This window comes from Ictalurus punctatus, chromosome 5 (assembly GCF_001660625.3).
Source record: "Ictalurus punctatus breed USDA103 chromosome 5, Coco_2.0, whole genome shotgun sequence".
NCBI lineage: Eukaryota > Metazoa > Chordata > Actinopteri > Siluriformes > Ictaluridae > Ictalurus > Ictalurus punctatus.
The window spans coordinates 20831799-20848451 of NC_030420.2; the positions used below are offsets into that span (position 1 = coordinate 20831799).

The 16653-nt window shown below is 39.2% G+C and overlaps 1 protein-coding gene across 2 annotated transcripts in view; it reads left to right on the plus strand.

The window, feature by feature from the left end:
- Nucleotides 1-16653, plus strand: part of pdzd4 (PDZ domain containing 4) — a 34681-nt gene that overhangs the window by 3259 nt on the left and 14769 nt on the right. The window contains exon 1 of one of the 2 annotated variants that reach the window (XM_017468884.3): nt 13995-15800. The exons of the other annotated variant lie outside the window; for it this stretch is intronic. Within the exon in view, the coding sequence (XP_017324373.1) occupies nt 15741-15800 (60 nt within the window). The 5' untranslated portion in view covers nt 13995-15740. Of the gene's footprint in view, nt 1-13994; nt 15801-16653 lie in introns of those variants that run through there. 2 annotated transcript variants of the gene reach the window in all.

Consider the following 16653-nt stretch of genomic DNA (forward strand, 5'->3'; position numbering starts at 1 on the left):
CCAAAGGCAACCTCTGGATATGATGCTGAGTACGTGCACTCAACTTCTTTGGTCGACCATGGTGAGGCCTGTTCTGAGTGGAATCTGTCCTGTTAAATCACTGTATGGTCTTGGCCACCATGCTGCAGCTCAGTGTCAGGGTCTTCGCATTCTTCTTATAGCCTAGGCCATCTTTATGTAGAGCAACAATTCTTTTTTTCAGATCCTCAGAGAGTTCTTTGCCATGAGGTGTCATGTTGAACTTCCAGTGACCAGTATGAGGGAGTGTGAGAGCGATGACACCAAATTTAACACAACTGCACCTCATTCAAACCTGAAACCTTGTAACACTAACATGTCACATGACACCAGGGAGGGAAAATGGCTAATTGGGCCCAATTTGGACATTTTCACTAGGGGGTATACTCACTTTTGTTGCCAGTAGTTTAGAGTTATTTTGAGGGGAAAGTAAATTTACACCGTTACACAAGCTGTACGCTCACTACTTTATATTGTAGCAAAGTGTCATTTCTTCAGTGTTGTCACATGAAAAGATATAATCAAATATTTAAAAAATGTGAGGGGTGTACTCACGTTTGTTAGATACTGTGTGTGTGTATATATATATACGTATATATATATATATATATATATATATATATATATATATATATATATATATATATACACACATATATATATATATATATATATATATGTGTGTGTATATATATATATATATATATATATATATATATATATATATATATATATATATATATTGCTATTTGCACTTCTGCATTTCATTGGCTCTGTAGTTGTACTCTGCACAATGATAATAAAGTTGAATCTAATCTAAGCTAATATGTCCAAAACATTTCATCTGCAGCAAGGAGTACTTTGAGGCATCAAATACTAGAGACATTTAACTATGTACTAAAATATTGTATTTAAGTTTATATGGTTTCAAGCCAATTGTGCATAATGCCCAGGTCTGGTACAAAACATACATTTATGAGCAACATAGCTATATCCCATGGAGTGGATCCCCTTTTTATGGCATTTCTCCAGAGCCCAAGACATCTTGCCCAGTTGTTGGCAGGGCTGTATGGCTTATTGTGGTACCTTGGCATGGATATTTTTAGTTGTGGAAAGCTACAGCACATTGTATTTCTCTCAGGGATAATGTGAATCGGTGAAACCTGGCATACCAATGTGGGAAACTGTGACATTTGTTTCCATGGTAATTGCTCATATGACATTGCAAGATTGGTCTATATTTAGTCATAACTATGCAGTATAACAGGGCTTCTGTCCCTCTTACACTGGACATTTTCTCATGTTCAGGAACAAGCATATGAAAACATAGAATGGACAACTGATTCCAAATATTAACCAGTAAACTACTGGCTCATTAGGTGGCAGTTTAGGATTTACTGTGTGCATCCATATAGGAATAATTGCTTATTCACATAAGCAGTGGCCTGTGTGCAGTAATAATGAAAAATGTGCATTGCTGAAGTCTGAGATTTTAACAAGGAGGTGTGTTTTGCAGTGTCAGCCCTCAAGAGGTCTTCAGTGGAGAGCCTGCAGTGGCACTACCTCATTGCATGGTGTCACTGTAGTGTTGCAGAGTGTAAAAAAAAAATTACTTCACTGAAATATTGGCTGAGCTAGATCCTTACTCTCAACTCTAGCTATTCATCCATCTAGGGCAGGGTCCCAGAATTGAAACCCTCCCCCATGGTGACCCAAATGTAACAGACACAGGACGTGATGAATTACGCTCGGGGTTTTCAACATTTCTATTCCATTTTTGTGCTCAAAGCCTGAGAGAGGCTTAGCTCAGCGCTAATGGCCACCACTCATTGACAGATTGTGTAAAATATTAATCATGATTGAGCGCGGTGTGTCGGTGAGGTGAGGCATGTTTAGTGCATACAGATGCACTGTTCTGGTAAATTGTTGGGTAATTAGACAGTGCTGCCCTTGGAGACTGGACATGGTTCAAGGCCCTGATCTATCTGATGGAGTGGATGTGCACTATCTACTACCTAGTCAATGTAATAGTGTTGGAAGTATGAAAAAAGGTCATGTGCTGTAGCTCTGAAGATCATAGAGTGCTGAGGTTTCAAGTAAAATATATTCTAATCTAAGCAATAATATTTTATTTTACAGGTGCTTTATGAGGGTTTTTTTTTTATGATTCATCATATACATTTGCCCATGAGAATCAATTTTATTGGTGCAGGAGTGAAATATACCTCAACCTGTCTCTTGAGCCACCGTACAACAATTACACATTCATTTCACCACTTCTCTCCCAGCCCCCGTCCTCTTCTCCTCCCCCATCTCTTTCTTCTTCTTCTCCATGGACATTCATTCTTTTCCTCTTTGATTCTCTTCTGATGATCCCCCTCCCCCAAACGCTGCACACACGATCTTTGAACTATTTACGTGTCTGTATTTCTATTGCGTGCAATCTGCAGTTGAGCTGTGTTTCATTGATAAGTGTACAGTATTGTTGCATTGATGCACAGATCCCATGTTCAAATCTTCCACATGCTGAAAACAGATGGTAAACAATGATATCTGTGTTGTACAAGTGTGTGACCTCTTAAAGATCTTCTTCCAGCTTAGCTGACCTCTTCCTGAGTCATAAATCAATTGGAGGACTTGTGTCGGGGTATACAGGGAGCAATATGTTCTGTCTGTGGATGCTGTTGGAGAAAGAAGTTGCTGCACGTTTTGCAGCAATTAAAATAAGCATTTCTAGACCACAAATTTTCAGTGATTTTGAACATAATATGTTATATCAGGGTATATATCAGTAGAGAAAAATGACCAGGCACTTTTTAAAATTCATCATTTTTAAAATTAATCAGGAGGATATTTGAATATTTCAGATATTGTGTGGACTTATCAATTCTTAAAATCAATTTGGCCGGCCTGTATTGGATGGGTTTTTTTGTTTGTTTGTTTCTCTCGCATAAATTGTTAACATAAATCACAGATTTCACTCTTTTTTTAAATTTTTTTTTATTTGTTTGGCTCATTATATTTACTGCTGGTGTCCTGATAAATTCTTGCTTCCTTAGCAGGAGCCATTTTGTCCCCCCTCCACCATCCTTTTAGATTTAGCAGCTTGAGTTGTTTTATCACTGAAATTGCTCTCTACATGGGATGTATTTTCTCCTTGCTGGCAATTTACATTATCTAATGAATTCTCCTCAGCAACATGGATCTCTGTATCAATCAAATAAACAATTTTAGAAAAGCCTCAATGGGGTTTCATATGTGAAAACTAAACAAAAGCCACAAACCTAAATCGAGTTATGTATATGTATATTTTACACCAAGCATGTTAATAGAGGATATTACAGAAATAGTAAAGCAGTTGGTCATTTCTTGGAAAGAAACAGGAATATGATGCAATTGGTCAGTTTCTTGTATTTGTTTGACAGTCTTTGACTCTGGCTAATTGGAAAAAGAGGTTGACATTTTCGTTTCTCTGTAGCCTGAGGAACTTAATCTATAACTCTAAACTCATTTTGGTGAAAGGAATCTCTTATCTTTTGTGGGTCCAGCACACATGGGTGCTCTGCTTTTATCCCTCAGTAACTGACATCCCTCTCTCCCATCCAGTCAGTCCACTCTGCTGCAGGGACTGTTTCTTTTGCCTCTGTAATTGCTTGTCAAATCCCATGGTGTGTAGAGCTTTGTGACATCTTTTATTAAAGGTCCCCAGTGAGGACATGCACTGCCCTAATGACCCCTCTCTCCCTGTCTTTCTGTCATTCCACTGCATCCTGCTTCTTCTTGTCATTTCATATTCCCTTCAACTCAACCAAGTAACAGGTTTGAGGTTTGGAATGACTGCTGGGGAAAATTACACAGTTTTCAATAATGGAACCTTGAAAGGTATACATAAGTTAAGTGCATGTGTCCCATGTCTGCATACACATTTAAGCCCTTTTTTGTTACTCAAAAGAATATTCACTCAGTGCCTTATGCTTTTCAAAAAGCATCATGCGCAGGTTCTAACCTGAAAATGAAAGCAATTCTGTTATTCATGAAGCCCCCATATGGATCAATAACATTTCAAGCGATGCACAAGGTCGTTCTGAAGTCAAATGAATAAACAGTAAACAAACCAAAAAAATCTAAGGATTCTGCCAGACTGAGAGGACATCTGTAACAAATGCTTGCTTCCCCTCTCTTGCTCTCTGGCACACACTTTTTTTCTCCTCATGGAGCAGTAAATTAGTAATGAGCCTATTGTTAAAATTCATGTAGCTGTCCTGCACTCTGCAGTCACACTCTAACTCCCTGCCTTAATGCATGTTAATACACCTGCATATTCCACCAGTTATCTTATTAAAATTGCACAAAGATCTCAAAAGAAGGCACATGGAAATATGTCTGAGGCTGTTATAATGAAAAACTGTGCATACAAAATGCCTTCATCTATCTATCTATCTACTCGACATGGCCCATCCTCCTCTATTTCCAGTTCATTCCATTGTTCCACACCACAAGCTAAATTTAATTATTATTTGCTGGAACGGGGAAATGGTTTTGAATGGATCTTTCACTATCTGCCTTTTCTGACACACCCTAAGCCTCGCTATTGACCAGCTATCTCAATCAATCTAGGCCAGGCAACCCGTCTCTCAGTTGTTCCTTTTAGTTCATCTTTTCATACCTGTCTGACTGTAGTCCACACACTAATCTGAAACTGTTATAGGAGCCAAAACATGGGGATTAGTTTATGATAAGGTATAGTTTGGTAACACTTTCTTTTCTTTTACAATGCTGTAGAGTTTAGCTAAATTTCACTGGAACGTAGGACATGTTCTGGGTATTATGAAGTACAGAAATAATTAATAATTGGATAATTATTTTGAACAACACAGCTGTAAGAAGAAAAAATACTCACTAAATTTGATTGTAATTCCGCATGTTTAAGCAGTAAGGTAAACTGGAAAACCCTTAAAGTTCTGTCAGTTTATTCAGCTTAAAAATGGTGAGCACGAAGACATTATGTCGGTAGAAATAGAGGGTGGATAGAAAATTACCATGGTGATCAACAATGGTTTCTTTTACAGTACAGTTTCATATACTTATCCAGTAAAGGTTAATACTGTACACTTTTATATGTATTGATGATTATGACTATCTATGTTTTCATTAGTTACATTATAATGCAGGGACGTGCAGAAGGGGGTGGGGGGGGCTCTGGGGTCTCGAGCACCTGCCCTTTTTCTAAATTGTTTAAAAGTGCCCCTCTCAACATTAATTAATAAACAATTACATTGTGTAAAAAGCATTTGAATTCAAATTAACACATGACCGTGCACAAAACAGTACCAAATGAACCACAAGAAAGTTAGAGAATTTTCCTATTTATTTGTCCAACTCGAGTCTGCCGTCAGGTAGTCTTCTTGTCATGACGCAGTTGTGATATGTCTTGTTTCTACAGACAGGTATGCTGAGACCACTAGCTCTTCTGCTAACCTTTTCATAATATTAGCAGCATTTTATATGCTTATTGCCAGTAGTTTTCAAAATTGATTGACAGGGAATGTGTTGGAAAATACTAGCTACTCAAGCTCGTTAAATTTCCAGACAGGTAAGTAACCTTGTTATATATACGTTATATAGTCAGTAAAGGCACGATGCCAATAATAATGAACGCACTTTTCAAGATCGCAAATATAGTTAAACTATATACATCTAATATCTTGCCCCTTATTAACTAATATAGTCAATATGGCTTTGAGACTAAAAAGCAGTTCAGCAAGCAGTGCTGACGTTTTATGGAAATCAAAGTGCATGTAAATTTAATTGTGAAATTTATAGTTTTACTGATTTATAATTTTAAGTGTCATACAGTGGGTGTGTCATGACATTTGTGAATGGTAATACTCTAGTTTTTAAAAAAAATTGATAATGTTTACATTTTCTTTTGAAGATTCTTTGGATTCATCTCTCCACTAAAAGTTGCCATTTTGTTGTAATTATTTATATAAATGTAAAAATAAAATGCTATTAGGTTATCTTAGTAGTGTCATTCTTATATTCATTATTGTGACCACACACAGTCTGTTTACAATGTCTACCAGGATGATAAGAAGATGTAGTTAAATTAAAGTTAGTAAAGTAGTAAGTAAAGTATTGAAGTTAGCTCTTTGGTGATATAGGCCTCTTTTTTTTGTTTACATTTGAGCCCCTGCCCCTGAGAAACTCTCTGCACGTCCCTGCTGTAGTGTCTACCCTAACAGATAAATAAAATATATAAGGCTAAACATTTCTGACTCACAGTTTCAGGGTCCCCATTTGTGATAGACTGGCATCCCATCCAGGGTGTATTCCTGCCTTGTGTCAAGATTCTATGGCTGTATATAATAATTACAGTGAAAGGAAATCTAATTTTGAAGCTAATACATTTTTGAGTTTTGCACAACGCATAACCTGAATTCTAAATAAAAGATTAAGCACAGTTTTTTTAATTTAAATTAATATTGACATAATTTCTTTTGTATTGTCTTTAGTACTCATTCCAATTTGAGTATGTTTCTACAAAACTGCCTCTCCAAATATGAAATTATGAAATAATTGTACTTAATACTTAGAAACTATCAGACTATTTCCAAATAATTTAGTTAAATTCTCTTGATGCTCAACTTGTATTATGCCCAAATTAATGAACCAGCTGTTTGTACTTTAGTGTTTGTACTGCGCACTTACCTTATTAATAGTTAGAATCTCTGTGGCATCTGCAGGTAGTTTACTTAAACTGGTTTGGACTTATCCAGAATAATCACAAATTTAAAAATAAATGTGACAAGTGTTTTCTTGCTGTACTACATCCTCTGATAGTATGTGGGCAGTGGTGGCTCAACGGTTAAGGGTCTGGGTTACTGATCAGAAGGTTGGGGGTTCAAGCCACAGACCCACCAAGCTGCCACTGTTGGGCCCTTGAGTTGAGCCCTCCTGAATCCAGGGGTGCCGTATCATGGCTGACCCCAACTTCCTAACAAGCTGGGATATGCAAAGAAAAGAATTTCACTGTGCTGTAATGTAGGACCAATAAAGGATACTTCTTTTTAGACCCTGACCTATTTGTATAACATGAGGATATGATTTTGATAGAACTACAAAGCACTTCAGTAAGTTATACTGGATAAGAGCATCTGCTGAATGCTGCAAATGTAAATGTAATTACCCACTGTTTTAGAGCTTGAGTAACACTTTACAAAAATAAAGTGTATTAATACCTAACTAATTCTGTCATAATGATGAATGAATACATGCACTAATCTTTAGTGCGTCAAGAAATAATGAAGAATATACGCTATATGGCCAAAAGTTTGTGGACACCCGATCATCACACCCACAAACCTAACAAAAGCCACAAACCTAAACTAAGCTACAGTATCTCACAAAAGTGAGTACACCCCTCACATGTTTGTAAATATTTGATTATATCTTTTCATGTGACAACACTGAAGAAATGACACTTTGCTACAATGTAAAGTAGTGAGTGTACAGCTTGTATAACAGTGTAAATTTGCTGTCCCCTCAAAATAACTCAACACACAGCCTTTAATGTCTAAACTGCTGGCAACAAAAGTGAGTACACCCCTAAGTGAAAATGTCCAAATTGGGCCTAATTACCCATTTTCCCTCCCCGGTGTCATGTGACTTGTTAATGTTACAAAGTCTCAGGTTTGAATGGGGAGCAGATGTGTTAAATTTGGTGTCATCGCTCTCACACTCCCTCATACTGATCACTGGAAGTTCAACATGACACCTCATGGCAAAGAACTCTCTGAGGATCTGAAAAAAAGAATTGTTGCTCTACATAAAGATGGCCTAGGCTATAAGAAGATTGCCAAGACCCTGACACTGAGCTGCAGCACGGTGGCCAAGACCATACAGCGGTTTAACAGGACAGATTCCACTCAGAACAGGCCTCGCCATGGTCGACCAAAGAAGTTGAGTGCACGTGCTCAGCGTCATATCCAGAGGTTGTGTTTGGTAAATAGACGTATGAGTGCTGCCAGTATTGCTGCAGAGGTTGAAGGGGTGGGGGGTCAGCCTGTCAGTGCTCAGACCATACGCCGCACACTGCATCAAATTGGTCTGAATGGCTGTCGTCCCAGAAGGAATCCTCTTCTAAAGATGATGCACAAGAAAGCCCGCAAACAGTTTGCGGAAGACAAGCAGACTAAGGACATGGATTACTGGAACCATGTCCTGTGGTCTGTTGAGACCAAGATAAACTTATTTGGTTCAGATGGTGTCAAGCGTGTGTGGTGGCAAGCAGGTGAGGAGTACAAAGAAAAGTGTGTCTCGCTTACAGTCGAGCATGGTGGTGGGAGTGTCATGGTCTGGGGCTGCATGAGTGCTGCTGGCACTGGGGAGCTACAGTTCATTGAGAGAACCATGAATGCCAACATGTACTGTGACGTACTGAAGCAGAGACTGGGCCGCAAGGCAGTATTCCAGCATGATAACGACCCCAAACACACCTCCAAGACGACCACTGCCTTGCTAAAGAAGCCGAGGGTGAAGGTGATGGACTGGCCAAGTATGTCTCCAGACCTAAACCCTATTGAGCATCTGTGGAGTATCCTCAAATGGACGGTGGAGGAGCACAAGGTCTCTAACATCCACCAGCTCCATGATGTCATCATGGAAGAGTGGAAGAGGACTCCAGTGGCTACCTGTGAAGCTCTGGTGAACTCCATGCCCAAGAGGGTTAAGGCAGTGCTGGAAAATAATGGTGGCCACACAAAATATTGACACTTTGGGCCCAATTCGGACATTTTCACTTAGGGGTGTACTTACTTTTGTTGCCAGCGGTTTAGACATTAATGGCTGTGTGTTGAGTTATTTTGAGGGGACAGCAAATTTACACTGTTACACAAGCTGTACACTCACTACTTTACATTGTAGCAAAGTGTCATTTCTTCAGTGTCGTCACATGAAAAGATATAATCAAATATTTACAAAAATGTGAGGGGTGTACTCACTTTTGTGAGATAATGTATGTATATGTATATTTGACACCAAGGATGGTAAAAGAGGATATTACAGAAATAGTAAAGCAGTTGGTCATTTCTTGGAAAGAAACAGGAATATGATGCAATTGGTCAGTTTCTTGTATTTGTTTGACAGTCTTCGACTCTGGCTAATTGGAAAAAGAGGTTGACATTTTCGTTTCTCTGTAGCCTGAGGAACTTAATCTATAACTCTAAACTCATTTTGGTGAAAGGAATCTCTTATCTTTTGTGGGTCCAGCACACATGGGTGCTCTGCTTTTATCCCTCAGTAACTGACATCCCTCTCTCCCATCCAGTCAGTCCACTCTGCTGCAGGGACTGTTTCTTTTGTCTTCCCCAAACTGTTGCTTCACTGGAACTAAGCGGCCTAAATATGTTCCAACATGATGCCCCGTGCACAAAACACAGTCTAGGAAGACATGGTTTACCAAGGTTGGTATGGAAGAACTCAAATGACCTGCACAGAGCCCTGACCTCAACCCCAATCAACACCTTTGGGATGAACTGGAACGCGCACTATGTGTGTTTGCCTTCACGCCCAACATCAGTGCCTGACCTCATTAATGCTCTTGTTGCTGATTAGGCACATCCCCATAGCTATTCTCCAAAATCTAGTGGAAAAACTTCCCTTGGAGTGGAGGTTATTATAACAACAACGGGGGACTGAATGCGACTCTCAGCAAGCACGAATGTGACGGTCTAGTGTCCACATACTTTTGTCCATATAGTGTACGTTAACAACCAACCGAGTCATATACTAGTGTAGAATATTCAAAAGTCTCATAAACATTCTAGCCTATAATTTGAGTTAACATAGATTCTTTTCAAACAGAGCTTACACAATGTAATCATATTTATTAAAACTGCATAAGTCTGGATATTAATTAACAGAAAAAAATAGAAGATTAACAAGAAATTAATATTTAACTACTACCATTATCAGTGGTTTTTCATACTGTATATGACTCAGCTTACTAAATAGTTTTAGATCTTCAAATGTAATGCAACATAAAACAAAGGTAATCTGAGTAAACACACAATTCAGTACAGTTTTTATTTATTTATGTATTTTATTGAAGCAAAAACAAGTTAACCAACACCTATCACCAGTGTGAAAAATCTAATTGCCCTCTTAATCTTTAAATCTGTTCGTGTCAACTTTAGCCGCAATAACTGCAACCAAATGCTTCCGATAACTGGAGATCAGTCTTTCACTTACCTCTAGGACTAGGATTTACTCCTATGATTTGGATCATTGTCTTGCTGCATAATCCATTTGCACTTGAGTTTCAACTTACAGACTGAAGACCGGACATTCTCCTTTAGGATTTTCTGGTAGAGAGCAGAATTCATGTTTCCCTCAATTATTGCAAGTTGTCCAGGCCCTGAAGCAGCAAAGCATCCCCACACCGTCACACTTCCACCACCATGCTTGACCGTAGGTATGATATTCTTTTTGTGGAAACCTGTGTTTGGTTTACGCCAGATGTAACAGGACCCCTGTCTTCCAAACAGTTCCACTTTCGACTCTTCAGTCCACAGAACATTCTCCCAAAAGGTTTGAGGATCATCAAGGTGTGTTTTGGCAGCATTCAGATCAGCATTAATGTTTTTCTGGGTTTGTAGTGGTTTTCACCTTGCCACTCTTCCATGGACTCCATTTTTGCCCAGTGTCTTTCTGATAGTGGAGTCATGAACAGTGACCTTTATTAATGCAAGAGAGGCCTGTACGTCCTTTGATGTTGTCCTTGGCTCTTTTGTGACTTGCTGGATGAGTAGTTGCTGTGCTCTTGGAGGAATTTTGGGAGGTCGGTAATCAGGCCTGGTTGCATCTAGTCCAGCTGAACCCCATTATGAATGGAGTTTCATAGATGTAGAGAATTATTAAGTTGCAAATACATTTTCACACAAGCCCAGTTGGTATCAGATAAAGTTTTTACTTCTTTAAATAACATTATCATTTAAAAACTGCATTTACTTTAAAAGTTGCCTTTGTTTTATCTTAGATTTTGTTTTAATTTCTGAAACAATTTAGTATGAGATATACACAAAAACAAAAGAAATCAAATACTTTTTCACAGCACTCTATAATTTATTTGTGGAACTCATTTTAACCCAGTTAATATTTAAGTTAAGACTTCGGGGACTGTCATAAACAGGGTACCATTTTAGCTAACAGTAGAAGGAAGTATGCCGCAAATAGGTCTTAGGGTGTTGAAATGGAAAACCATTCATACATTCAAAGTAAATATTCCAATTTGCATTAATGCTCATCAGTGCCACAGTGAAGCAGTGTGCTAATGTGGATTACAGTTCAGTGCAATATGCGTTGTGTTATTGGGCCTCATGAATACTAACGCTTGTATTTAGATAAGGAAGAGAGTACGGCTTTGTCCCTAAGCCTATTTAGTGAGCCAGTCAAGCAGAGCTGCCAAGTCATATTTTTCCACATAACATACGTGTGTGAGAGCCTGAATTTGGTGTTCATTTGGGGGTAGATTATATTTTATTCATGGTGGCAATGTTATGAAAGAATGCTGACTTATTGATGCTGAGTTTGTTATGAAGTATCACAGCATCAGTGCAGAATTGTTGTGTCACTTGAATAGGATTATGCTCAAATCAATTTGATTAGATGTTATTTGAAGCCATGGTTTTCTGTTGCACCAGCTGGGAATGACCTTTAATGCCAGGTTGTCCAAATGTCTGTGTATTATAAACGATAATGTATTACTTGCTCAGGAGCACCAAAGACATTTTGACAGTCAGAATCTGAATTGGTTACACATACGTCTGTTTAACTATGGCATGTAACTTTCCAAAAACATGATTAGTTTGTGAGAAAATCACACTTAGCTTGTGAGATTTTGGACATCTTTAGGCAGACTGCCTTTTCTTACCACAACGTCTGTGAAAAACTGTCTCCTTATCCTTAAGACATGATCTTTGCAGGCAGACTGCCAAGACAAGGTTAGAAAATAATCTAAATAAAAAAAACTTCTGTACTATTTTGAAAATATATAATTATGTTTTCTTGGCATAAAAACAATTTTTGTTGTTGTTGTTTTTTATTATTATTATTTTTTTATCATTATTATTTTTTAGGAATATCTGAATGGATTTCCCAGACTGCCACACATATTATATTGACAGTTATTAAAAACAAAATATGACATGGTGTTGCAACCATTAAAAAAACCCTTTCTCTCTTTCTCTCTCACTGCAGTTGAACTTGAGCTAAATGATATCCAGTATTAACATATTTATTAAAACAAAAAGCCAATCTGTTGTTGGGAATTTGCACAGAAGACCAGGAGACTTAGAAGTATCTTCAGCAGGATTCTTTATTGCAGATGAGCGCATCAGTCTACAACTTCAGAATAGGCTGTTTTGCGCTTTAGTCATCAGGTCTAACTAAGCATTCTCTCCAGGATTTTGTGATCGCAGAAATTAATGCAAAATCAAGCAAACGCTGCAATATACGGAGGCTTGCACTTTTTCTAAATTACTGCAGATTTTCTGCAGATTTGGGCCAAGACGCGTCATGTGACGTCATCACAACACGCATTCAGTCAAAGCCTCTCATATCTTTCATACCTCACAACTCATCTATCTATCTATCTATCTATCTATCACAGTGAGCAAAGAATCAGGCCGATTGTTCTCAGTTTGGCCTAACCATTCAACAGATGCTATCTTGAATACTGGGATACTGGAATACTGGAATACTGGAATGATCTGGGATAAACAGAGGCTCAATTCACCTTAAAGTGACCGTAAATTGCGCATTCCCACACTGTAAAATGACACCAGTTAATTTGTATTAAACTGACGTGTTTATTTTATGTTTTGAGTGAGAGTGGAACAGAAATAGAAATCTCATTTTATTTGCACGACGGAACATTAGATACCAAACACCAACCCCCTACTTCCAATAACAGCAAAAACCAAAGCAATCAAAAAACAGAAATAATGTTCAACTAACGGGTCACCCAACACCACTATAAATTCAGCTGTGGGCTCTGTGATCCGAGTAAATTACCACAAAGTGAAGGAATATCAGAGAAATCAATACCCTATGATACTTGTACGAGTGGTGAGAAGCTTGAAGATATGATACGAGTTATACTGTGAGTTAAAGGTGAGTGAGTGGGAAATGGAGAGAGCGAGAGAGAGAGAGAGAGAGAGAGAACGAGAACACCCGGGAGAAAGGTAACAGGGGTGTTTTCATTTTATTGGTTTACGTGTGATAATCTGTGTTCCTCTGCACTAAGCTGCTGCAGGGATCACAGTTGGCTCCGTAAAATGGTTTTACCCAGAGTGCAGTGGTGCAGAAGGGTGGCATAGGGATGGAGCTATATAACAAGATATCTGCAATTCACAGGGGGACACCATCAGATCTAATTTACTGTGGCATTGCTGTAGGCAGACACGGTTCTGTGAATAATGCTTTGCTTTAGTGGCAAGGTGTAGGTGCGAGCTATCATCGGTTCTACAGTCTCTACCCACACACATCCTATATGATACGCGGACACATTCTTTACACATAATTCTGACCCGATGTAAAATATCTGCAGTGTTTTTTTATTCTGCAGCCAATTGTTCCCTGGTTAGAGAGCCATTCCTCATGAGCATTCAGGTCTGGTATATGCAGCAATAAAGTGCACTCTGTGTGTGTGTGTGTGTGTGTGTGTGTGTGTGTGTGTGTGTGTGTGTGTGTGTGTGTTTTAATATATTCTACTAGCACACAAGCTCCTGCTATGGCAAACAGCAAGCAACAAAGAGTTGGAGTGCCAAACGGAGGCACAGGTGATGGATAGAGAGAGCAGTAAATGTGGGAATGGTGGAGAAATGTGGGGGGGGGGTTAAGGAGAAGAAGGAAGGTGGGGAGAGAGAGAGAGGGGGGGGGATGAGCAGGCTGCTGAGTATTGGCTGGTGCTGCAGTGAGAGGAAAGAGAGAGAGAGAGAGAGAGAGAGAGAGAGCTGCTGGAAAGCCATAATGGTCTCTGGCGCGTGCAGCGGTGCTGATCTGCACACTTTATGTCACCGAGCAGCTCTGCCTTCCTCCCTCTACACACATACACACATGTACTTGTCATCAGCACTGCTCTAGCGCAGCCTAAGAGGATCCGTCTTGTGGATTACTGCTGGACCGTCTGTCTTCTGTGCCGACAGACTGCACACTTGATCCAGATTTTCTCTTTGGAAAAGCGTTTCAGCTCATTGCTCTACGCTGGATTACATTACACTTCAGATCTGCATAAGGAAGAAGGGAGGACGAGAACGATAAAAAGAGGTGGTGGCTCATCACCAGTTGCCTTTTCTCTGCCTTAAGGCAACTGGCTTTTTCCTTCTACATAAAGGAATACACCCTGGACCTGGGTTTGTCAGGGCTTGATGGAATATGGATACATCTCACACACCTTGTCCATTCACTTGTAAACCATGACTGGGGTTCAATGACAATCTTGCTATAAACATCATCGTTCATTCTCACTCAGTGCATCATATCATGCTTTTCATACGACTCTCTGTTGCACGAACTCTGTTACATGAACTGTGTATTTGATGCTGTACACACCCAAGGAGTCAGTTCTAAATCTGTAGAGCCATAAAGAGACAGGGAGTGAAAGAGATAGAGAGGAAGAGTGTGTAAGAGGGAGTCAGTGGGGGAAGCAGTGGGGGACTGCTTCAGACGTGCTCTGACAGGTGTAGTCACTCATCCAGTCTCTGGGATGCACACTCCGCAGTTAGTGAGAAGGGGACAAGATGTGATTGCTGATTGACAGGGATCCGTGTTTAAGAGAGTCAGAGTGTGGAACAGGAACGGCATCCCATAGTCTTAGTTGAAAATGAGACAATTTTAAATCACTTGATTGCCACATTTAGAGATGCTTCATGAAATATGCTTCTGAAACATTAATATGTGTTCTTATTTCAAGAGAAATGTCTGGAAATTTGCATGGGATAAGTAAAGCAAAGGAGCTAAACTCAACAGGTCAAGTGCTATTCCAGTGAAAGGTTGCAGGACGTCAGTCACACACAATGGCAAAATGAATCCAAGACTGCAGTTACTTCAGCTGGGAATTCTGACATCTACTTGGTAAACACAGCATATATTACAGACAGTATTCATATCTTTAACTAAACAGATTATGAAGTGCGAGTAAATGCAGAAGGGATTTAATATGGACGTGAACAAAATAAATAACCAACATCAAAGTTTCTTGAAGCGTATTGTTAAATGATAAGGGTTTGCCTCAAGGACTTCATTTCATTTCCCAGTATTCAATCATTTACATTGCTATGTTGACAGAAAGAGACAATCAATCATGATATAATGGCATTAGCACATATCTACTACACAACCACTGTGTTTTGGAGTGCCTAGATTTAACCAATACACCAAACCACAAACCATCGCTTCCATCCATCCTTCCTGCCGAGTTCTTTTACAAGAGACTTGAATTTCTCCCTCCTGGACTTTTCTGAAGGCATTCTCTAATCCTGCCTCGCAGTGGAATTCTGACTGAAGCAGAGGAACAGGCTGAGAACAGAACTTCATAGGCTTTTCATGGAAAGCAGACTTTTAGCCTGTAGGGAGGGATCTCCAGAACTCAACTAAAGCCCTTGGTCCTTTTCATAGCAAAGAATCAGAGGGAAAAAAAACAAAACTCGACTCAAACCAAGATGGGTTGTAACATGTGTGTAGTAAACCGGCCTGAGGAGCAGTACAGGATTATGTTCCAGGTGAGAATACATGTGCTTCATTAGCGGTACTGTCTTTTGCAGCCGTATTCACACTTGACTCAGCTTCTTGAGGGAATAATGAGGTGAAGCTGGCTGGTAAACAACGGGTTTATGTGCTTTCTCTCACGTTTCCGGATAACACATACACCATTCAGCATTGCTCCAGGCTTGATATTATCCAACACAACACATTTCATTCCATGCTTCCTTTTTGAAAATGAGCTTGAAATGTCTATGTAGTATCTCTACACAGTAATGGTTGTTGGTTTCTTGCTTTATAACTGAGAGCCATTTTATATTCTCAATACCATCTGAAATGTAGGGTAGGGTATGATTTAAAACCCCTATCAAGTCCAAATGGCCAATTCTAATACAATACTTTAGAAACAACATGCTATATTAAAACAAGAACCGACATTTTGAACATATTACTCTCCATTTCTTCATTTAGACAAGCATTATTGTAAAGGCTTGATTTGGCTGCTGATTTTTATCCTGACGGCAATTTTCACTCCCTAGCCCATGATGTTTTGGTGGAATTGTGCTGTTTATAATTTGAGAGGGATCTGCTACTTGATCTCACCAATATCTGTACAATTTCAAGAGCTTCCCTTTTACTTCCCTTCCACTGCCCGAGGTACCTCGTGTGCTTCGTTCCATGACTAGTTTTTCAGCATGAAACATGGAGCCCTCAGCACGTAAGCCCCCTTAAAAAATGATCCTCAGTGATGAGAGGAAGTGCTCAGAGACCTCTTAACTCTTTCCAACCAGACGGCAACAACACTTGGAGGCATTCTGAATCAAGAAAATGAATGAAATACCGCATGTATATATGTGTTCTCTGAGGTATGGT